This window comes from Anabrus simplex, chromosome 1 (genome assembly GCF_040414725.1).
Source record: "Anabrus simplex isolate iqAnaSimp1 chromosome 1, ASM4041472v1, whole genome shotgun sequence".
NCBI classification, from domain to species: Eukaryota; Metazoa; Arthropoda; class Insecta; order Orthoptera; family Tettigoniidae; genus Anabrus; species Anabrus simplex.
In genome coordinates this window covers 1,162,393,959-1,162,418,529 of record NC_090265.1, presented here as the reverse complement: position 1 = coordinate 1,162,418,529, position 24,571 = coordinate 1,162,393,959, and the positions used below count along the sequence as shown (strand labels likewise).

Below are 24,571 nucleotides of genomic sequence, written 5' to 3'. Positions count from 1 at the left end.
GTCAATGCTGATGACTGATGAAACACCATAAAGTGATGTGTGTCCACGCTTCATCCATGTACCATGTCAGTAACTGGAACATCAGATTCAGTTGTTTCCAGATCACTGTGTAGGTTCCCAGCTTCCTGCACTGATGATGTCAGATTATCCTCAGATTCTTTCTCAAGGGCACCCAAGAGTTCTCTGTTTGTATGAGGGTACCTTGAAACTGGGGGTGGGATGTTCATAATTTCACAAAACAAGTTGGTACCTTCCCTTCCAACACCTAAACACCTCATTTCATAGCACAATCTCAGGTTTACTTCACAAGTCCAGTTATTAACTTCAGACGTTCTACAAGCAATATCTGACTGACAGCTGTCTCAATACAAATGGGTATTACTTCAGCCCGACTGTCATCTTATTTGTAATGTTATGAATGAAAACCTAAAACCCTTGTTCAGTCTTTGACCGTGTCAGGGATGTAAATGAATGAAGCACATATAGGCTATTATTACAATGGGGTCGTCACTCCCAAAGTGATTTATTAATGACTGATGAAGGCTATGAAATGATAATGGAGAGTATTAATAATTAATGTTATTTGCTTTACGTCCCACTAACTACGTTTACGGTTTTCGGAGACGCCGAGGTGCCGGAATTTAATCCCGCAGGAGTTCCTTTACGTGCCAGTAAATCTACCGACACGAGGCTGACGTATTTGAGCTCCTACAAATACCACCGGACTGAGTCAGGATCGAACCTTCCAAGTTGGGGTCAGAAAGCCAGCGCCTCAACCGTCTGAGCCACTCCGCCCGGCAATGGAGAGTATTGCTGGAAAGAAAAATGACAGGATAAACCTGAGTACCCGGAGAAAAATCTGTCCCGCCTCCGCTTTGTCCAGCACAATTCTCACATGGAGTGGCCGGGATTTGAACCACGGTATCCAGCGGTTCGGGACCGACGCGCTGCCGTCTGAGCCACGGAGGCTCTTTGTAATGTTATATTAAGTGGAAATTAATGAAATCTTACTTGGAGGGCATCTCAGAGGAGAGATGTGTTCATTGCGATATCCAGGAACCCACCAACCCGTCCGAAGAAGTACATTTACTTTTATAACCTAATGAAGACTGTTACACGCCATTTTCATTTCTGAAGTAGCTAATTGCATTCCTATTGGCCAATGTGAAGTGACACGTGATATCGTTCCCGTCACAAATGTTAATCAAAATCCGTTACCAACCCCGACCAATGGTCTTGTCCAGATCCTATTCTAACCGTCCGCACGGCAAGAACCAGTCCAGACAAATCGTGTTTCCACACGAAAGTAAACGCCTACGCCCCCAGATCCCCTTTCCTTGTCCCTCCAGCTATCGAAGCACCACTCACTCATTAGTTCCTAAATACTGAGCACCGTTTGACAACATCCTTCCCGAGAAGGTTGCGAGCGTGTAAACAAACGACAATCGATTCGCGGGTGTGAAAGACAAACGAGAATCGTTGAGCCGTGTGATGGTGGTGGTGGTGATTATTGTTTTAAGAGGAAGTACAACTAGGCAACCATCCTCTATATAACACTAAACAGAGAGAAAAATGGAAGGGATCCAACACTTCGAAAAATGAAGATGTCGGTCAAAGAAAGACCACGAAGGGCGTGAAAATGAAAGACTCCCTAGCTCTCGCAAACCTAATAGCGTCGGGGTCGGAAAAGAACAAGAGCTGACCAAGTGAGGTCGGATAGGATAGATGAAAGTGAGTAGCTTGGCACAAGTAAGTGGAAGCAATGCCAGGACTCAGCTGAGGGCCCCGTGATCGCTAACCCACACTTCAAAGTTCAGAGCCTGGGGCCCTTTTAGTCGCCTCTTACGACAGGCAGGGGATACCGTGGGTGTTACTCTACCGCCCCCACCCACAAGGGGATGAGCCGTGTGAAAATCTTGACAGCCGGACTGAATTAATAATTACAAAATGTAACCTACAGACTACATCAATCCTCTCTTCGTCATCATATAACCTCAAATTTCTCGCACCACATTTAGCACATGCACAAGCTGAACGAAAAACTTCTGACAGAATCCTCAAATCTATGAACCTAAACCCACTTGAGGATTTATCTTCCGTCTTGTATTCATCGAACGAAATGCCTCAGCAGCACTGGATTTCTTGTTCGAAATACTACGAAATACTACCTTGCTCTGGACCTTGCCCTGGTACATTCGATTTCTTTTCCGTAAACCGAGAATCATGGCCCTTTTATACTTTCCTAAAAACTCTACGTTCACCTCGAGGCATACTGTTACTTTGGATAACACAGAACTCACAAAATGAGCACTTGGTAAATCGTTTATAAAACCATGGCAACACATGTATATAAACACATTGTCAACAAAAGAACCGGAAGAATGCGACAGCCATACTTTTCCATAGCCTTCATGGTGACACGTTACCGTGGAAGACAGACCGACACGTGGAAATTCTCCGTAAGAGTAATGGAAACAAAACTATTCCTACAGAAGTGGGCGTGGCAGTTTACAAACAGTTACAGATAATCATTTTTCTCACATTTACAGATGGCATTGAACGGTAATATTTTGGAATTAAAATCCTGACATTTTAAGATATATTATGAGCAAATGAAAAAATTGCTATTTTTACTCATTTTTACGTACGTCCCCCCTTTATATGAGAATATCATTCCATGCCGGATAAAAGTGATCGGGAATACGGGTGGTTGGCTTTAAGGGGTTGTCATGTGGGGAAGTTTCGCTGCAATATTCCCACTACGTAAATTCATTGACTTTTGTTCATACTCTTTGCTGACGTGTAATTTTTTAGCAGCAAACTTCGCAGCTCTAGTACCCTGCATGAATTACCAGTATCTGACAAAAACCGGCCAAATACCTAACTGGACAGCGCTGGCGGTGCTGTGGTTGTGAAAAGCGTGCTTTAACACATAAAAGCCGAATTTCCTGGGTAATTCTTACAATTACAAGGAAAATGCATATGATATTTTTTGTATAAACCTGAATTTTAAGTCCACAAATGGGGCTTTATTCGGTGATTGGATAAACCATTTGCCCATATTTTTTAGCGGATAAAGCATGTGTAATTTCGGTACATATCTACGTATTAATGACCGCTATTTAGAAAAGGTTAGTTTCCTATTGAAAAATTAGAATTGACCGGCATTTGAGCTGAATATCTGAGTTATATCCATATCGAATTTCAGCTTATATGAACCAGTACTTTAGGTGTTATTCAGCGAGGAAATAAGAGACATTATCTCATTTTAAATTATTACGTAATTTCTTTAAACATTTTCGCAAATATTATATTTTCAGCTCAATATCTTGAAACAAATCATAGCAGAACGTACCCATCGTTTAGTCCTATATGTCTTATAATTAAATCATTAGATCTTAGTCCAGCCGTAGTCTCTGTGAAGTCCTACTTTTCTTACCCTCCAAGGCCCAACCCATTATTCTCCTGGTTAATATATACTCCTCCATTCGTCTCACGTGTCCCAACTGCCAAAGCTGCTCGATACATACAGCTTCATTCATAGAGTTTATTCCTAACATACCTCTTATGTCACCATAGCGAATACCCTCTTGTCATTCTTACCACCTGTTTGTACAATGACTCATTCCCACTGCTTTCCAGTCTGTTACTTCTAAATTTTGAATAAGATATCCTGATTCCACACAGGTTTCACTCCTGTACAACAACGTTGTTACAAAACAAATCGATGTAAATATATAGTTTCATCCGACAGTCAGGGAGCCACTGTTTGCTATATTGGTATCCACAAAGGTATGCCAAAATATGTAACGTTCTTGTGTACCTTCTTTTAGTAATGCTTGAAGTGTACATCCTACGGCTATGTGTTGGGTATGGATATGTTTTTAAATGTATTATGAATCGAATTTCATATTCCTATTGCGTTTCAAAATGTTGAAGTAAAATATAACAAAATCGTAAGTATCTTGCTAGTTTTATATATATAAATAAGTCATAGTCTCCTTTGGATCCGATGAAGGGTAGGCTACCTGATTGCGAGATCTGGGACCGGAAATAAGTTGATTCACGGGAGTTTTATAGGTTAAGGAAAAAGTCATAGTGTATTCAGTACAATCATAGATGAGGCAAACAAGCAGATATGCTATCCCAACCATCCTTTTGCAGTTTTGACATCTGATTTGAAATTCGGCAACCATTATCCCTTTAAAATAACGTATTAAGTTTATTTTGAATTAGATGAACATTCACATTTCCACACCTTAGAGAATTTGGTAAGCATAAACAAGGTGTAAACTCACCTGACGTCGAGTCTGGTACAGCTGAAGAAGAGACAACCAGGTCTTCATTCTTGGCTGCGAAGGGAAATGAATGGAGAATTAATGACATAAGAAATGTTATAACAATAAATAAATAAATAAATAAATAAATAAATAAATAAATAAATAAATAAATAAGGTAGGAAAGTAAAAGAAAGACTGGTTCAAAGTGGTCTGAAGACAGAAAGAAGAAACATAGTGAACAGATGAAAGCGTACTGGAAGAAAAGGAAAGAACAAAGAAGAAGGAATTGAAATTGGCACGTGGTCCTCTGGTGGCCCATTCGAAAGAATAATAAATAAATAAATAAATAAATAAATAAATAAATAAATAAATAAATAAATAAATAAATAAATAAATAAATAAATAAATAAATAAATAAATAAATAAATAAATAAATAAATAAGTTAAGCCTCTAAGAGTAGATCAACAAGTAATATAGTTTCACAACAATCTGGACGGGTGATCATGTTAAACAGGAATAAATAATAGGCCAAGTAAACTGACACAAGAATGTTAGGAACCTGAAAGAGAAAGAAACATTTATAGGATACATAGTTTATGGAGTTGGTCGACAGAGAGCACTCTGGATATCGTCAAATATTTTCATAGTAATCCAGTCCTTACCCAGCAGACGTCTCCAAACAGTGGTGTTGGTGGTAACTATTGTTATAACGGTAAGTACAACCAGGCAATAATCCTCTCCTAATATTAACCTTAGGAAAAAAAAAGAATGAAGATATGGGCAATATAGATGTAAGAGAGTGAAAATGAAAGACTCCGCAAGACTCGCAAACCTCAACCCCTCGCGGTCGGAGTGAAAAAGAAATAATTCGGGTTCGAATGCCAAGGGAGGTCATATTTTCAGATTTTTCGTCTTAAAATTACAACCGCTTTAAGTAAAGCCCAATTTCCGGCATTGCTCGATAGACGCCAAAGTGCTGACGGTGTCTCTTGTGTGTTGGCCGTCCTAGCGGATCTGGTTATCATGTATTTCCGGACAGCGGGATGAGTGTTCAAATTCTTTAGACCGTCGTCTTCTAAAGGGAGAAGCAGGCAGAGAGAATAATGGCTGGCAGTTCTCCGAGACAGTCTCTTGTACTACACTACATCATCCTTTCCTTGACCTTAAAATGATGTGTTCAGGAAAACACACTAATTGCTCTGTGAGATCAGCCACAGTGACACTGAAATTATTATTTCAAATTCTGGGCCGGGCCTCGTAGCTCAGATGATAAAACTCTGGCCTTCTGAGCCCAAGTTGGCAAGTTCCATCCCAGGTCAGTCCGTTTGTATTTGAAGGTGCTACAGTACGTAAGCCTAGTGTCTGTAAATCAACTGGTTTGTAAAAATAACTCCTGAGGGACAAAATTCCGGTACCTCGATACTTCCGAAAGCCGTAAAGGTTGTTACTGAAACGTGAAATCAATAACATAAAAATTAATACACATTTAAATCCTGGCTGTTTGAGATGTTAGCCAGCTCCATGCCTCTCTTTTACGGGGAGGCTTCCGGTTGGATTTCCGGTCAGTCCAGATATTTTAATTTTGGACTGGGGAGCTGGAACGGGGTTCTCTCAGGCTCATGAGGCCACCTGATGAACTGGCTGATTAGGGAAGCAGTAAAAGCCAAGCAATAGGAGAGTGTCGTCACGCTGACCACGTGCCACTGTGACATCTGCATGGGCAGCTGCTGTCCAGGTAGGCCAAGGCCAAAACTGGCCTGTTATTTCTTTCTTAATTTAAAGTACTTCTAAGTAGCCCTGATGCAGAGATAGCATTTTTTCTTTATTGCTGGCGGTATACTCACAAGCTTAGGCAGGAAGACGATGGAATGCGAAAGAGAGCTGGAAAGAAAGCTGACGGGGCCGTGCTGCTGGCAGTACCAGCAATTCCGTGGTGTGAAAACGTGAAACCACGGAAAACCGTCTACGGACTGCCGATGCTGCGGTTCGAACCTACCATCTCCATCACAATTTCCCTATCTCTTTCCCTCTCTCTCTCTCTCTCTCTCTCTCTCTCCGTCTTCCTTATACTGACTATGCCACACCGTCACACATCCAACTAATGATGTGTGCATCTTGCATACATAATCACAACAAATAAGTATGGCAGAATAGTGAGGGAAATTGAATCGAGGTGTCAGAAATCTTGTCCTGTGACAGTAATCGCTAACTGAAAGTGAGTTTGCAGACCAAATTTTTCTAGCATCACTCTGTCGTTTTCAAGGAGAGTGAAGGCCGAATTATTTCAGTTCCGATATTTATCACATGTTTACCACTAGTAGACACGATAACTCGGGAAGTAAGACATGACTGAAGCAGATAATTGCTGGTAACAGAAGGTAGGAACAGATGGAACAGTCAACTTTATTGTTAAAAAATATTACGTTAGACAAACCGGTGGAGTGTCCATGCTCTTTCACACGCTACGACTATGGAGCCAAGCTCTGAATTCGGGAGGCGAGTGATTTGAACCCCATCGACAGCTGTGGTTTTCTGTGGTTTCCCATTTTCACTCACACGTAAATGATGGAACAGATGGTACGTCATAGTCTACACCAATCAATCAATCAATCAATCAATCAATCAATCAATCAATCAATCAATCAATCAATCAATCAATCAATCAATCAATCAATCAATCAATCAATCAATCAATCAATCAATCAATCAATCAATCAATCAATCAATCAATCAATCAATCAATCAATCAATCAATCAATCAATCAATCAATCAATCAATCAATCAATCAATCAATCAATCAATCAATCAATCAATCAATCAATCAATCAATCAATCAATCAATCAATCAATCAATCAATCAATCAATCAAGCAATCAATCAATCAATCAACCAATCAATCAATCAATCAATCAATCAATCAATCAATCAATCAATCAATCAATCAATCAATCAATCAATACTGATCTGCATTTAGGGCAGTCGCCCAGGTGGCAAATAACCTATCTGTTGTTTTCCTAGCCTTTTCTTAAATTATTGCAAAGACATTGGAAATGTATTGAACATCTCCCTTGGTAAGTTATTCCAATCTCTAACTCCCCTTCATATAAACGAATGTTTGCCCCAATTTGTTCTCTTGAATTCCAACTTTATCATCATATTGTCATCGTTCCTACTGTTAAATACACCACTCAAAGTTATTCGTCTACTGATGTCATACCACGCCATCTCTCCAGTGACGGCTAGGATCATCACTTAGTCAACCAGCTCGTCTCCTTTCTTCTAAGTCTTCCCAGCAGAAACTTTGCAACATTTTTGTAACGCTACTCTTTTGTCGGAAATCACCCAGAATAAATCGAGCTGGTTTTCTTTGGATTTTTTCCAGTTCTTGAATCAAGTTATCCTGGTGAGGGTCCCATACACTGGAACCATACTCTAGTTGGGGTCTTACCAGAGACTTATACGCCCTCTCCTTTGCATCCCTACTACAACCCTAAATGCCCTCTTAACCATGTGCAGAGATCTGTATCCTTTATTTACAATCATATTTACGTGATTACCCCAATGACGATCTTTCCTTAAATTAACACCCAGATACTTACAATGATCCCCAAAAGGAACTTTCACCCCATCAACGCAGTAATTGAAACTGAGAGTAGGCCCACTTTTCCTATTTGTGAAACTCACAACCTGACTTTTAACCCCGTTTATCATCATACCATTGCCTGCTGTCCATCTCACAACGTTATCGATGTCATTTTGCAATTGATCACAATATTGTAACTTATTTATTACTCTGTACAGACTAACATCATCTGCAAAAGCCTTATCTCTGATTCCACTTCTTTACACATATCATTGATATATATGAAACCATAAAGGTCGAATAATACTGTCTTGAGTAATTCCCTTCTTAATTATTACAGGGGCAGATAAAGCTTCACATACTCCAATTCTCTGAGTTCTATTTGCTAGAAATATAGCAACCCATTCAGTCACTCTTTGTCTAGTCCAACTGCACTCATTTTTGCCAGTAGTCTCCCATGATCCACCCTATCTAATGCTTTAGACAGATCAATCGTGACACAGTCCATTTGACCTCCAGAATGCAAAATATCTGGAATAACCTTTCCTAAAACCGAATTGACTTCTATCGAACCAGTTATTAATTTCGCAAACATGTCTAATGTAATCAGAAGGATAGCCTTCCCAAAGCTTACATGCAACGCTTGTCAAACTGGCCTGTAATTTTCAGCTTTATGTCTATCACCCCTTCCTTTATACACAGGGGCTACTATAGCAACTGTCCATTCATTTGGTATAGCTGCTTCATGCATACAATAATCAAATGAGTATTTCAACCCATTGTCTTTAGTATATCCCCAGAAATCTTATCAATTCCAGCCGCTTTTCTAGTTTTCAACTTTTGTATCTTATTGTAAATATCATTGTTATCATATGTCAATTTTAATACTTCTTTAGCATTAGTCACCTCCCCTATCTGGACATTTTCCTTGTAGCCAACAATATTTGCATACTGCTGACTGAATACTTCTGCCTTTTGAAGGTCCTCACTTACACACTCTCCTTGTTCATTAATTTTTCCTGGAATGTCCTTCTTGGAACCTGTTTCTGCCTTAAAGTTCCTATACATACCCTTCCATTTTTTACTAAAATTTGTATGACTGCCAATTATGCTTGCCATCATGTTATCCTTAGCTGCCTTGTTTGCTAGATTCAATTTCCTAGTAAGTTCGTTCAATTTGTCCTTACTCCCACAGCCATTTCTAACTCTATTCCTTACCGGGCGAGTTGGCCGTGCGCGTAGAGGCGCGCGGCTGTGAGCTTGCATCCGGGAGATAGTAGGTTCGAATCCCACTATCGGCAGCCCTGAAAATGGTTTTCCGTGGTTTCCCATTTTCACACCAGGCAAATGCTGGGGCTGTACCTTAATTAAGGCCACGGCCGCTTCCTTCCAACTCCTAAGCCTTTCCTATCCCATCGTCGCCATAAGACCTATCTGTGTCGGTGCGACGTAAAGCCCCTAGCAATAAAACTCTATTCCTTTCCAATCTGCACCTCTTTCTTAGTCTATTTATTTGTATATTATAATAAGGTGGGTCTTTACCATCCCTTGCCACCTGTAAATGTACAAAACTGTTTTCACATTCCTCAACAATTTCTTTAAACCCATCCCAGAGTCTGTTTACATTGTTATTTACCGTTTTCCACCGATCATAATTACTTTTTAAAAACTGCCTCATGCCTGCTTTATCAGCCATATGGTACTCCCTAATAGTCCTACTTTTAAAATCTTCTTTTCTATCACATTTGTTTTTAACTACAACAAAAACAGCTTCATGATCACTAACACCATCTATTATTTCGGTTTCCCTATAGAGCTCATCTGGTTTCATCAGCACCACGTCCAGGATATTTTTCCCTTCTAGTTGGTTCGGTCACTTTCTGAATCAGCTGTCCTTCCCATATTAGCTTATTTGTCATTTGTTGGTCATGCTTTCTGTCGTTTGCATTTCCGTCCCAATTGACATTTGGTAAATTAAGATCTCCCGCTACAATCACATTCCTTTCCATGTCGTTTCCCACATAGCTGATTATCTTATCAAATAATTCTGAATCCGTGTCAGCGCTACCCTTTTCCGTTCTGTACATTCCAAAGACATCAAGTTGCCTGTTATCTTTAGAAATGAGCCTTACACCTAGAATTTCATATTTCTCTTCTTTAACTTTTTCGTAACTTACAAATTCTTCTTTCACCAGAATGAATACTCCCCCTCCCACCATTCCTATCCTATGTGTATGGTACACACTCCAGTTCCGTGAGAAAATTTCTGCATCCATTATATCATTTCTCAGCCATGATTCAACTCCTATTACAATATCTAGGATCACACGACAATCAGGTAATGAATATACTACTAAACTATAATAATACTTAGTCGTATTATATTTTTATCCTATTACCCCCTAACAGAATGAAAACTGTCGTTGATTACTGAATATCGAAATGAATACACAAGAATTACACAATTCTAAACTGCAGTTAAGCCTACCTTACTACTACAACAACAACAACAGAATTATAGTAAGGGAGTTTCTACAGAGATACTTATACTACACAAATATTGCACAATAATAAATTAAGCACGCCAATTACTAATAAAATACTGCAATACACTACAAATATCTAGCGGTTTACCGTACACAAGGATCCACACGAATATAACTGTCAAGATTCTATCTAATATGATATCTACACTACAATTCACAACTGAAATGTAGTTACATGATTATTAGAGTTGGGGGATTATTACAGTATTATTTTTCCTACTACGCGGCATGGAGATTAAAATTGCCCTTACTGTAAACGCTTAAAAATAAGATTTCAACAATAATTTCTCAAAAACTTCTGTCAAAACTATGCTGGAGACTTGAATTAAAATTATCGGGTTGTGGGAATTTGATTATTAATTTTTACTCGATGAATAATCGGAGGTGCGAAATACAAAGTACAAAGTACGCCGGGGACTTGGGACCACAACTAATCGGAATACAGTAACAGTTCATTCTTGTTTTTTTTTCTCAACTACTCTATACGCTTTGTTCTAGTCGGAATGTAGCAAACAATTGTCAACAATCCTAAGACTGTTATGTAATTCTCCAGTGAAATACCATTTGCGCTCCTTAACTTTTTCCAAAAAATCAAACTTTACATGCGTATCGTGTTATTTGATTAAATACATTATTTCCTTTGTGAAAGTTTTAACGGATATCTAAACGAAATACCGTGTCTGTTTTCTGCACGAATGTAAAATCTGCGGAAGTTACAACTCCCTATAATAACCTGTTTTTAAGTATTATACTAATGATCCTACAGATATTTACATTTTTAAAAGTTGATATCATTACCTAAATTATTTTCTAAACCTAAATTTGAAACAAAGTACACCTAGTTAGCCTAATTAACCTACAACACGTAAACGACCGTATACCAACTGAACTACTTATTATAACATTTACATTAATATAACTACTATTAATTTATACCAATAAGCACTAAACACCAATATATAAACAGCACTAAGTGGATTACACACACACAATACATTTCAGTAGGTTTTTACTACTTTATCAGTACGATAATACAAGATCACTCTCAACAGCCACAGTCTACAAGCGCGTCCAACAATGGAGTTGGATGGAATTCTATGGGAAGCTATCAATATTAATGGAGTTTATGGAAGAAAGAAAGTATAATTGGCGGAGTCAGCAAAGATGATGCATCTAGATGTGTTACGAGTGAATGAAATTCGGGTAGGGGAGATAACAAGGAAGATATAGGAAATGTTAAAGTACCATTAAATGGTGTTAACAAAAGGAAGGTAGGACAGTACATCAAGAATACTATTCCACGCAACATGCTTTCTGTTAAGTCTGTACATGAGCGAATGATGCGGATATTTAGCAGTTAGAGGAATTAGGACGAGAACTGTTTCAGTCTATTCACAATGTGAGGGTGCAGAACATTGACGAAGTTGGCAAGATTTATGAAGCATTCGGTGACATCGTAGTAATAAGATAGTGTTGATGGCCGATTTCAATGCAAGATTTGGAAAGAAAGTAGTTTTATTAAATAATTTGCTTTACGTCGCACCGACATACAGTAGATACTTCTTATGGCGACGATGGGATAGGAAAGGGCTAGGAGTTGTAAGGAAATGGCCGTGATAATAATTAAGATACAGTCCCAACATATTCCTGGTGTGAAAATGGGAAGCCACGGAAAACCATGTTCAGGGCTGCTGACAGTGGGCTTCGAAACCCCTGCCTCCAGAATGCAAGCACACAACTGCGCGACCCGCACCGCACGCCCAAGTCACTCGGTGGAAGTAGAAGTGAAGGATACTAAAACGTATGGGTAAATGTTGGGAAGATATGGAAGATAATATAAATGAAAAGCGCTTACTGTACTTCTGTTCTAGTCTGTGCTAGTATGAGGTTAGCAGTTACAGCTGCATTCTTCAAGCATATGGCTATTCACCACTACACATGAGAAGGTTGGGGCACCAGATCCGTAATAGACTCTATCATAAACGACTTCGAATTCAGGGAATCTGTTAAAAATGTGTGTGTATTCCGGAGAATTTTCTTTGATACAGACCACTATCTGATCTTTAGTGAACTAAATATCTCTAGGTCAAGGGCTGAAGGGTGAAAAATCTCCAGAACGAGAAAATTAGACAGAAGTACATGGATATGATTAGTGAAAAGTTCCGAACATTAGACAGTAAACTGGTTCAGAATATAGGAAGAGATTGGGTAGGATACAGGGATGTTGCTGAAGAAACAGCAATGGAATGCCTAGGGATAACTAATATATATAAAAATGGGGAAAATTGAACATTTCGATGGAAGTATGAAAGGAGGGCAGTTGGTAAACGTAAAGCGTATCAGAAAAGGCTCCATACAAGGACTCATATAGACAGGGAAATGTACGTAGATAACAGAAGCAGAGAGAAACATCTAATTGTTTATTCGAAGACGAAGTCATGGGAAGAGGTTGGTATCGACTTTGAAAGGCTAGGTCAAGCACCAGGGAACCTTTCTGGACAGTAATAACGAATCTTGGAGGGAGAGAGGGAATGAATAGCGTTTTGGGTAAATCAGGTAAACTCATAATAGATTCCAAGGAATCACTGGACAAGTGTAAGGAATATTTTGAAAATCATCTCAACATAAAATGAAATCTATCTACTGATGTAGCGAACAACAGAGTTCATTGGGAGGAGGACAATTATGCTAGTGAATTTACACTCGAGGAAGTTTAAATGATAGTAAATAGACTCCGATGTCATAACGTAGCAGGAATAGATGAAATTAGACTTGAAATGGTGAAATATATCGGAAAGGGAGGGGGATGTAATGGACTCATAGAGTAATTATATTAGCATGGAATGTCAGTAAGGTACTTTCAGATTGGATGAAAGAAGTAATTGCACCTAACTAAGCAAGGGAACAGGAAGGATTGCAACAACTATCGAGGTATTGTATTAGTCAGTATATAGGGCAAGGTTTTCACTGGCAGTTTGGAAGGGAGGATGCAGTCGGTGGTTGAGAGTAAGTTGAATGAAAGCCAGTGTGGGTTCAGACCACGGAGGGGCTGTCAGGATCAGATTTTCAGTATATGCCAGGCAATTGAAAAAATGCTATGAGAGAAATAGACAGTTATGTTTAAGTTATGTTTCGTTGATCTTAAGAAGGCACATGACAGAGTACCGAGAGAGAAGGTGTTATGGGATTAAGTGTAGATTATTAAAATCAATCAAAGGCATTTATGTTGACAGTTGGGCTGCAATGAGAAGTGATGGTAGAGTGAGGTCTTGGCTCAATGTATATACAGTGTATTTACACCTTTGTTGTTGATAGTTTACATGTATCATCTACTGAAACTTTTGAAGTGGCAGGAATGGTTTCAATTAGGTGGAAATGTAGTAAGCAGTTTGGCCCATGCTGATGACTTGGTCTCAATGACAGACTGTGCTGAAAGCCTGCAATTTAATATCTCGGGTCTTGAAAATGGGTGCAACGAGTATTATATGAAGATTAGCCTTTCCAAGATTAAAGTGATGACAGTAGGGAAGAAAGCTGTATGTGTATGTTTAGTCCTCAGCCCGAAGGCTGGTTGGATCCTCAACAGTTCTGCCATCAGCTGTCATAGATGGCCTAGGCGTCACTGAAGAGGCGTACTAGGGAAATGAGGAGTGAGGTAGTTTCCGTTGCTTTCCTCACCGAGCCAGAAGTTGCTATTACATATCAGTCTGCCAAGCCCACTGAAATGCATTCACCAACTGACCCTATGAACAATATTTTCACACCATTCATAGCAGGGACTGGCTGCAGTAGGAATGGCATTACTAGCATCACTCATACCTCAGTCACTTTCATTTTGTCAAAGCCAGTGATAAAGCTGAGACAGATCAATGAAAGTAACAAAATTGCTCTAGCCCACACCAGAAGACATAGTGCACTGTAAACAATAGGTCCCGCCAGCAAAGAAGAGAACCGAATGTCAGGTTGGATTACAAAACTGGAATAGGTAGATCATTGTTCAAGTATTTAGGATTTATATTCTCCCACAATGGTAGTGCAGTAAGCGAGATCGAATGAAGTTGCAGCAAAGCTAATGCAGTGAATTCGCAATTGCGAACGACATTATTCTGTAAGAAAGAAGTCAGCTCCCGGACGAAACTTTCCTTTACCGACCAAAGTTGGGTGGACTATGGATATCTTATTCATATGTTAGAAGAGAAATGAAAGTAGCGAGAATTATAGTTGGTATAAACAGGTGGGAACAATGGCAGAAGGGTACTCGGAATGATGAGATAAAGCCTAAATTAGAATGCACTCGATTGATGAAATTGTACGCACAAATCGGCTTTGGTTGTGGGGTCATGTGAGACAAAAAGAACAGTTTACCTGGGAGAATAATGGACTCGGCAGCGAGGGTAAGAGAAGTAGAGGGAAACCAAGACGACGTTGGTTAAGCACTTGGTTTCGAATGATTTAAAATAAAAGGTATAGAACTAAATGAGGCCACGGAGCTACTTACAAAGAGAGCATTGTGGCGGCGTTTAGTAAATTCACAGAGGATACAGACTGTTCGCTTGGAGGCAAAATAGTCTATAATGATGTATGTAAGCATGGATATATGTATAAAATTATTTGCACTACTTACGACAGCGCCAATCACGGGCGTAGCAAGTAGATGGTTTGAAGATAGGAACACATCCCCCTTGGATGTCTGAGGCGCGAAATAGAACGTAGTTATAACCTGAAAGTGTGCACCATGGCTCTTCTAAGGTACCTGTATGGCAGAAATCAAAACATTATATGCATTGTATTATTTCGATTTTAATTCACAATCATTTAATAATAACAATAATAATAATAATAATAATAATAATAATAATAATAATAATAATAATAATAATAATAATAATAATAATAATAATAATAATCCTACAGCATCATACACCATCGGATAAATAGACCAACACGCCAACGTTTTTGATGGGGCCTCTAGGGTATTTTCTGCCCTTTAAAAATACGCTACTTCGGCCAGGATCTAAACTGTGAACTTGTGATTAAGAATCGGCCAATCTAATTGTCAGAGGCGGCCATTAAACATCTATTACATTTCAGATCTGCAAGAATGTGAGACAAATGTTCGTTCTTCTTCTTCTTCTAGCGCTTGTCCCACACCTATGGGGTCGTGGGTGCGAACTGTATTGCACATGAGGATTTGGCCCTGTTTTACGGCCAGATGCCCTTCCTGACGCCAACCCGTTGTGGAGGGATGTAAAGACTATTACGTATTTCTGTGGTGATTGGTAGTGTGGTGTGGGAATATGAAGATGGGAGCGTTAGGAAGAACACAAACCCCCAGTCCCCGAACCAGAGGAATTAATCACGGGAGATTAATATCCACGAGTCGGCGAGGAATCGAACCCGGGGTCGTCTGAAGTGAAGGCTTCAATCCTGACCATTCAGCCAATGAGTTGGACATGAGATAAATGCTTTATCAGTCACTAAATATGCAGTAATTATGCGTACAAATTTACTTTAAGCTCCAGCATTACTAATGTAATAACAATTGTTTCATTTCTTTCAACAGCTGAACAATTCATTATTTTGTCACAATTCACTTCAAGCTTAATGATAGTACCGAGCTAGTTGACTACACGGTTCGACCATATTGCTGTTAGATGGTGGTACGAATGGCATAATCATCAGCCCTGAAGATGTTTTCCGTGGATTCTGCTTTTTACATCACTTCACACGGTTACTTTCTTCCTAAACCTAACAATTTCCTATCTAGTCGTCACAAAAATATCTGTCTGAGTTGGTGTCGGCCTAACGTTAAACCACTAGCATTAATAATAATAATAATAATAATAATAATAATAATAATAATAATAATAATAATAATAATAATAATAATAATAATAATAATTGAATTGTTATAGGTCCACCTCTGTGGTGCAGTGGTTTGTGTGATTAGCTGCCAACCCCAGAGGTCTAGGTTCGATTTCCGGCTCTGCCACGAAATTTGAAAATTGGTTTGAGGGCTGGAACGGGGTTCACTGAGCCTCGGGAGGTCAAATGAGTAGAGATGGGTTCGATTCCCACCTCAGCCTTCCTCGAAGTGAATTTCCGTGGTATCCCACTTCTCTTCCAGGCAAATGCGAGGATGGTACCTAACTTAAGACCGCAGCCGATTCTTTCCCGCTTCCTTGCCTATACCTTCCAAACTTCCCATCCCTCCGCAAGGCCCCTGCTCAGCATAGCAAGTGAGATTGCCCGGGTGAGGTAGTGGTCCTTCTATCAGTTGTATCACCATGACCCCAAGTCTCACGCTCTAAGACACTGCCCTTGAGGCGGTAGAGGTGGTATCCCTCGCTGAGTCCGAGGAAAAAACTAACCCTAGAGGGTAAATAGATTAAGAAATTATTTGCTTTACGTCGCACCGACATAGGATAGGAAAGGGTTAAGAGTGGGAAGGAAGCGGCCTGTACGGTACCAGCATTTGCCTGGTGGGAAAATTGGAAACCACGGAAAAATATCTCCAGGGCTGCCGACAGTGGGGTTCGAACTCACTATCTCCCGGATTCAATCTCACAACTGCACGCCCCAAACCGCACGGCCAACTCTCCCGGTACATACATACATACATACATACATACATACATACATACATACATACATACATACATACATACATACATACATACATTTTCATTACGAACTGTTATGCTTTTCAACGTTCAGTCCACAAATCTCTTGTTATTAAATCATTGAAAACTGAGTCAAACAGTCGCCGCCTTCTGTTAACCTCGATGACCATGTTCATTAAACTCCAAGGTAATTTCTTATTTTTCTTTCCTTTCCTACAAGTTGCTTTTCGTCGCACCGACACAGATAGGTCTTATAGCGACGATGGGATAGAGGAGGGCTAGGTGCGGGAAGCCAGCGGCCGTGGCCTTAATTAAGATATAGCCCCAACATTTGCATTGTATTAAAATTGTAAACGACGGAAAACCGTCTTCGGGGCTGGCAACTGTTGGAATCGAACACCCTATCTCCCGAATGCAAGCTCACAGCTGCGCGCCCCTAAAACTACACGGCCAACTTGTTCGGTTCTCCACGGTAACCTATCTTCCTCTATTCACTTCACATAACCCCACCACTGAAGCTAGATTATTCGCACAGCTTCATCTATCGAGTTTATTCGCAAACTCAGCTATTATTTATTAATACTGTATCTATTTTTGGCATTTATGGTAAGTTCACTGAACCAGAACAAAGTCAAAATTAATAATAATAATAATAATAATAATAATAATAATAATAATAATAAGAAGAAGAAGTCGTATGGTCTCAGCTTTCGTGCGCAGGCATTTTGTTTAGTCAGCTGCATGCCAGTATCGTTTTAATCTACCTAATGGCAGGGAAACACATCTCTGTTACGTGGCCTGTGGCTGAGCTTTCTTTACTTTTGTCGGATAAACACCAGAGATATTTTACGGCATGGGGTACCGAATGGTTTCTTTTCCGCCCTGCCAAAAATCCGACAACCTCTCCCAGGCTTGAACACGCGATCATGTTATCCGGAGGTCGCGCTAGTCTTTGTTTATCGCAGTTCGCAGATGACACCGGGGCAAGCAGCGGGCACGCCAGTGGACTGAGTAGAGTCATCACCAGGGTATGGATTTTTAGGTGCTCACCTTTTTCGTTAGGGTAAATTAAGGCTGTTAGGAAAGATATCACAGTGTGAAATTTTGTTTCTAGTTGCGAAAAGGGGCATTTTTCACGCACCTTTTTCCCTTTTTAGGGTCCTTTATCCCTTTTTTCCCCAACCACGCCCATAATCCACTTTCCCCCCATTTTTCTTTTAAGTTGAATTCCAATTTATTCTATAAGATTTCTAATCAATAGCTGCAGTCGGTTAAGTACGGCCAGTATCCAGTATTCGGGAGATAGTGGGTTCGAACCCCACTGTCGGCAGCCCTGAAGACGGTTTTTCCGTGGTTTCCCCATTTTTACACCAGGCGAATGCTGGGGCTGTACCTTCATTAATGCTACGGCCGCTTCCTTCCCAGTCCTAGCCCTTTCCTGTCCCATCGTCGCCATAAAACCTATCTGTGTCCGTGCGACGTAAAGCCAATAGCAAAATAAAAAAATTAACGTCTGCTCAGCTTGCTGTGTACGTGCGAATAGTAAGCCTACCTCTTTCAGTAAACATCGCGCGGGAGTTGAAAGCACACCTGCAAAAATGGAAAATAATTGTGTGTTCGACAAAACCCATTTCTCTAGCTTTACCGCTATAATGTTGCTCGCAATAATACAATTGACAATGAGCGATTCTATCCCACCCGAATCAGTGAATGTGAGTTTATTACTGTGAGAGACGTCATCTGTTCGCATGGAGGCGGAGGCTGGTGACACAGAGATATCAGCAACCGCACCCGCGTAGGTCCGAGTATTGAGACTGCTGTTCCAGCACGAATGTAACATTCTGGTAACTGTCGCGCTGCTGTAAGAGAGTGTGGACGGCAAGTGAGCGAGTGAGCGCAAGAGTGAGTTGTGTGATACATGCATTGAGTTAGCAAGTGAATTGGTGTTAGCACTTGGTTACATTACTGAACGAGTGTATACTACTAAATTTTACCATGCCAAAGGTGTCCAGGTGCCGGCCCCGTGGTGTAGGGGTAGCGTGCCTGCCTCTCGCCCGGAGGCCCCGGGTTCGATTCCCGACCAGGTCAGGGATTTTTCTCTCGACCTGAGGGCTGGTTCGAGGTCCACTCAGCCTACGTGATTAGAATTGAGGAGCTATCTGACGGTGAGATGGCGGCCCCAGTCTCGAAAGCCCAGAATAACGGCCGAGAGGATGCGTCGTGCTGACCACACGACCCCTCGTAATCTGCAGGCCTTCGGGCTGAGCAGCGGTCGCTGGGCAGGCCAAGGCTCTTTCAAGGGCGTTAAGTGACGTGGGGGTAAAGGTGTCCAGTGCCCGATTTATTGCTCTGGCTCAGGAATTCAAACAAGATTTCATAGACTCTGATGGAACTGGCATGGGATGTACTATTTGTGATTCAAGATTTTTGTTAGATGAGAAGCACCAGCGAGATTGCACCAAACTACACATTTCCATCTCCAAGCATCAAATGAATAAGACTTTTCAAGCAAAAAGATCGCGACAACCTCTATTACGAAATGCGTTTCAACAGAATTCTTCAAAAAGCTAAAACTTGAAGGAATTAAACATTGATTTGTGTGAAGCTCTTACACAAGCAGGAATTTCACTCAATAAGGTGAACCGTCCAGCCTTCAAGGAATTTATTGAAAAATACACAAAGACGTGAATGCCCGATGAGAGTACTTTAAGAAAAACATACATGGAGCCTCTTTACCAAAAAAACCATACAAAGAATCAAGGAGAAAGTGTCTGATTGCGATGTGATAATCATTGTGGATGAAACTATAGACTCAATGGAACGATATGTTTTGAACATTTTAGTTTTTCCCTTAGTAGGTGAGAACGTTAAGCCCATGTTGTTAAAAATGCATGAGCTGCAGAAGGCGAATTCCAGTACAGCAATGCAATCAATTATGGACTTCTGCCAACATCTCTGGCCTACTGGTATCGAGTTCAAAAAACTTCTTATTGTGGTTACGGACCAACATCCATACATGGTTTCAGCTGTTAACCAACTGAAACCTTTATTTTCTAAGTTGAAGCATGTGATATGCTTGGTTCATGCCCTTCACAGGGTTTGCGAATCTATAAGGAATGAATACGACATTGAATATCAATTCATCTCTGCCCTGAAGAAGATTCTGCTGAAAGCTCCGAGTCGTGTTGTTGCCTACAGGGAAACCACTGGCCTGCCCTTTCCAAATTACCCGGTCATTACTCGCTGGGGCTCGTGCTTTGTATGTACTGCTATGTTGTGTGAGAATTTTGACAAAATTAGAGAGTTTGTGCTTTCTTTGGATCCAGCCGACGCAGGCGCATTTTCCAAGGCAGAGCAACTTCTGTTACTGAAGGAAAAAGAAATAATTCGCAGACAGACTATATTGTGTCCAGAGTTACAAGTACCTGAATGCAGTTATTAAACGATTAGATGAAAAAGGTCTGGAAAAGGTAAAAGAGTGGGACATTTTTAATTCCGTGAGGGAGAAGTTAGATGGCTTTGCCAAATACAAACTTGAGTCCAGTCTTCGGAAGAATCCAGACATTGAGGAATTCGCCACATCTGTAGAGTTGCCATTCCGAGTAAATACAAGGTTTGCCCCACTGGTTTCTGTGGATGTCGAAAGAAGCTTTAGCATCTACAAAGACATTTTTATCTCCTAATAGAAACAGACTTACTTTTAAAAATGTAGAGATGCTTAATATCTTGAAGTACAACGGCTTTATGTTTTTTCCTTCTTTTGATGAGTGATAATTTGATGTACTTGCTTGAAATTCAATAAAATAGAAGAGAGGAAAGATGAATCGTTGAATTAGTTGAATAAACCAGCACCTTTTGACCCTTTTTAAAAACCTTATTTGAGCACCTTTCCCTTCCTTTTCTTTTAATCTGAAATTTGCACCAAAGAATCCTAACCCTGGTCATCACATATAACCGACAAGACAGGATGAGTTTTAGAGAAGAATATGTGGGTGCTACAATTAAAAAAGAAAGACAGGATGAATTTAGACTGGAATGTGTTGTCATCGTTCAGAGAATAGCGACGTTGGAGCGAAAGGAATCACCTATCAACTATGACCAGCCAAGTGACTGAGCAGTCAGAGATTTAGCGCACTACTGTGCCTGGCGGATGACGGAGCACCGGATGTAAACAAGCAGCAGTTCTTGGTATGGCCACGCGCAATCACATTCTGAGTACACAGTAACTTCTTCGCCAGTGACACCAGTATCTAGGAGAGATTTATTTTATTAAATCATCCGTCACAATTTGGGTTTGCCACAAGAATTTGAAAAACAGTTCAAATGAGATTAATTTCTTAAGCCATCAATTCTAACAAAATAAACTATCTCCGTAAGTCAAGAATTGCTCTTAAATTTTAAGTGGGAAGCATATTCCTTCCTCACTTATTAAAGTAAAGGGGATACAAGTATTTTCAATTCCGTAAAAGAGTATTATGACCTTTCATTGACCTGTAGCAATATGTCGGCCGGTCATTGAAAGTCATAAGTGAAATGAAATGTGTATCAATGACTTGGAAAAAGGTGTAACGTGTCAATATGCGGCTTACGCGCATATTGATAAAAAGAACCGATACAACTCGTAAGTGTAGAATAGACATGATGGATGAGAGCCGGTGGATCGAACTCAAGACCCCGTGGTACATGTCGAATTACGTCAAGATCAGCTTTATTTACAAGCAAGAGCTCAGTACAATGTCAGCATCAGCTGAGAAGAATGTGGCTAGACATGATATCTAGTTTGAAGTTGTATAAGGGGGCCATGGATTAGCATGAAACTTCATATGGCAAATCATCTAATGGGCCCGTGCTGACGTGTTTCATAGTAAGAAGAAGAACAATAGTGTGTGTTTTCCTTTAGCAACTTCTATGATGAAGGTTAGAGTTGTTATTCAGTTCCTCAAATGTCAAAAACACATGTATAGCTAGCATAGGATTTCTCTGCTTATGGAAAGCAACTTATTATTATTGTAAATAATAATGGAAGGAGTTCGTGTTTTACTTACTGATTACTGTATGAAGGAAGATAATAGAAGCAAGCTTAAGGATCTGGTTCTGTAATTGATAAACATAAAAAATAAGCCCAGATATAAGTTATATAATAGCCAAAATCATTTGCAAACCTCGAATTATATGTTTCCTCAGGCCAGTATCAAACTGGAATAGTGAAAATACAATTAGTGTGAAATTGTATTCCTAATGATATTGTTCAAGTTTCAGGTGGCGGCCGGAGATGTTAAATCACTATCTGACCAGGGAATGTAAATGAACAACATGAAGTGCTAAACCAATATAGTGCCCTGGCGGACTCAGGCCTCTGCCGGAATGGACGGAATTACAAAAATGATGATTAAACCGCTGCGGAATTACCATGAAGAAGCCAGATAAGTTATTGTACTTGTCTATCTTTTGCTTTCCTAGAATGCTTTAGTAGCGTTAGTCCTTTTGTCAATGTCACGTAGGTGACAAGGGTGTGTTAACTTGAACGATCTAACAGATTTTCGGTTGTATTTGTCGGGTTGCGATTGATCATACGTGGGTAAATAGTGTATGCCGTCAATTACCGTGGATGAGACGTTTTACTGCGTTGTGTCCGTATTATTTATCGCTGTGAAACAAAAATAATATCATTTACTACAGGTAAGTTGCAGTGTGACAGTGTGTGTGTGAAATATTGGTGCGTGATCTTGGTATAATTCCCATGATGTGATATGTATGTTCATTAAGGTGTATTAGGTAATGTTCATGTATAATGTTGATAAGGCTCTTCCTTAATATTGCTTGTGCAGTTAGGATGTGATGAGTTGTGCGGTATACAATGTGATGACGAACGTAGGGTCGTCATAAAGCGTGGCGGACACGAGATAATTTAGGTTGATTTTTATGGTTTGCGTGTCGAATTATATTGAGTTTCGAGACGTGTTAAGTTGTTAATGGTGTTGTTAATAGAATTTCCGCCGCATATTTTGTGAAATGATTGAACAAGCTAGTCCAGCGTTAGGCATTGGTATTGAAGAGAGTCATCAAGTACATGAATTAATAAATTAAGATTCGTAGTTGCAAGTAACGAAATGTTGGAATGTGCGCACGGTTAGGGTCTTAAAATGCAATTCAATGATAGTTATGTTTAAGATCAGAATCACCTATTGCGATCGATGTACATGTAGTAGATGCTTGTAGTAGATTCATGCTGTAGTAGCATTTCAGCTGATGGTGAAGGCAGACCTCGACGCAGTCCAGACTGTACCAACTTATATTTTCATGCCAGTAGATAAAGATTCATTTCAGGTGCAGCCAACAGCTCGATGGGTGGAAACGACGTGCATTTTACTCATTTATGTGTATTGTGTTGCTATGTGTGATCATTTATAAATGCTGAAATCTGTTGGGGGGTTCAAGTTAACTGATATTTAGTTAGTCAGATAGGAACAATGATAACTATGAAAGGCAAGGCGGAGTGGACAGGTACAATTAACATTTGCGACGACGAGTGAATGACATAATATGACCCGATAGACTTTGATATATCCATAAGATTCTACGTTTCTGTGAATTTGTGTTAAATAATTGTTTCCGGTTTATGATGGACAATGCAAGATGGACTCGGTCCTTAGTTAATGTTAATGAATGCATATGATTTATTTTACGTTGTTCATTTCAGTTGTTCATATTCAATCAATTGATTTTTTTTAAATTAAAATGTGATCCTTCCAATTTCTGTTGCGATTTATTTGAAAACTTTGCCTTAGTGTATAATTTACATTTTATGATTGGCAGTATCTATAGCTCAGTCGTCGTTATCTGAATGTGACCGAATACTCTTCGAAGGGCCATGCCCTGAGTGGAGTATCATGCGAACCTTCTGTATACTAGTCGGCAAATAATTTGATAGTTCATGGTTATCTACAAACCACGGCGTCCACGAACGGTCACATAGTGTATTAGTGTTTTTGGTCGCCCACCGTTGGGCTGAGTATTGACGAGTGAGCAGGTTAATATATTATATTTTGATTGTCAATCGCGAGGCATTGAACGAAAATAATGATGTATTTTGTCCGCTCGATGATGATGCGTATAGTAGGCAACGGAGCGATGATGGTAAAGACTTAGTTTGGCAATGAGAAGTTGGAAGGATAAATTAATCAGGGTCAGATTATTCGTTCATTCATGTGAGTATGGTAATTATTCGGTCATTTCGGTATGAGCTTGGGCTCGTCAGGGCTTAATCAGTGAATTTTGTGGCTGCTAAAGCAATAGTGATAGGTTAGGTGATATTTGAGGAACGTAGGATAAAGACATTTACTGCTTGAATATCAGTGTTATTAGTGATGGCGTCATTAGCGCAAGTAAAGTTACTGCTAGAAGAGTTAGCGGGTAGATTGACGAAAGTACAGGAATCCCAGGAAACGACCGTTAATGAAATGCGGAAAGAAATTAGAGAGTCGCAGGGAGTCGCATTAAAAGAAATTAGAGAGTCGCAGGGAGTCGCATTAAAAGA

The 24,571-nt window shown here is 39.9% G+C and overlaps 1 protein-coding gene across 2 annotated transcripts in view; it reads right to left on the bottom strand.

Annotated features, from left to right (window-relative positions):
• LOC136877086 (uncharacterized) overlaps positions 1–24,571 on the bottom strand; it is a 79,430-nt gene that overhangs the window by 14,270 nt on the left and 40,589 nt on the right. For both annotated transcript variants that reach the window (XM_067150907.2, XM_068228591.1), the window contains exons 6-7: positions 15,036–15,164; positions 4,299–4,352 (exon numbers count right to left, since the gene is read on the bottom strand). In XM_067150907.2, coding sequence (XP_067007008.2) covers positions 4,299–4,352; positions 15,036–15,164 — 183 coding nt within the window. The remainder of the gene's footprint in view (positions 1–4,298; positions 4,353–15,035; positions 15,165–24,571) is intronic.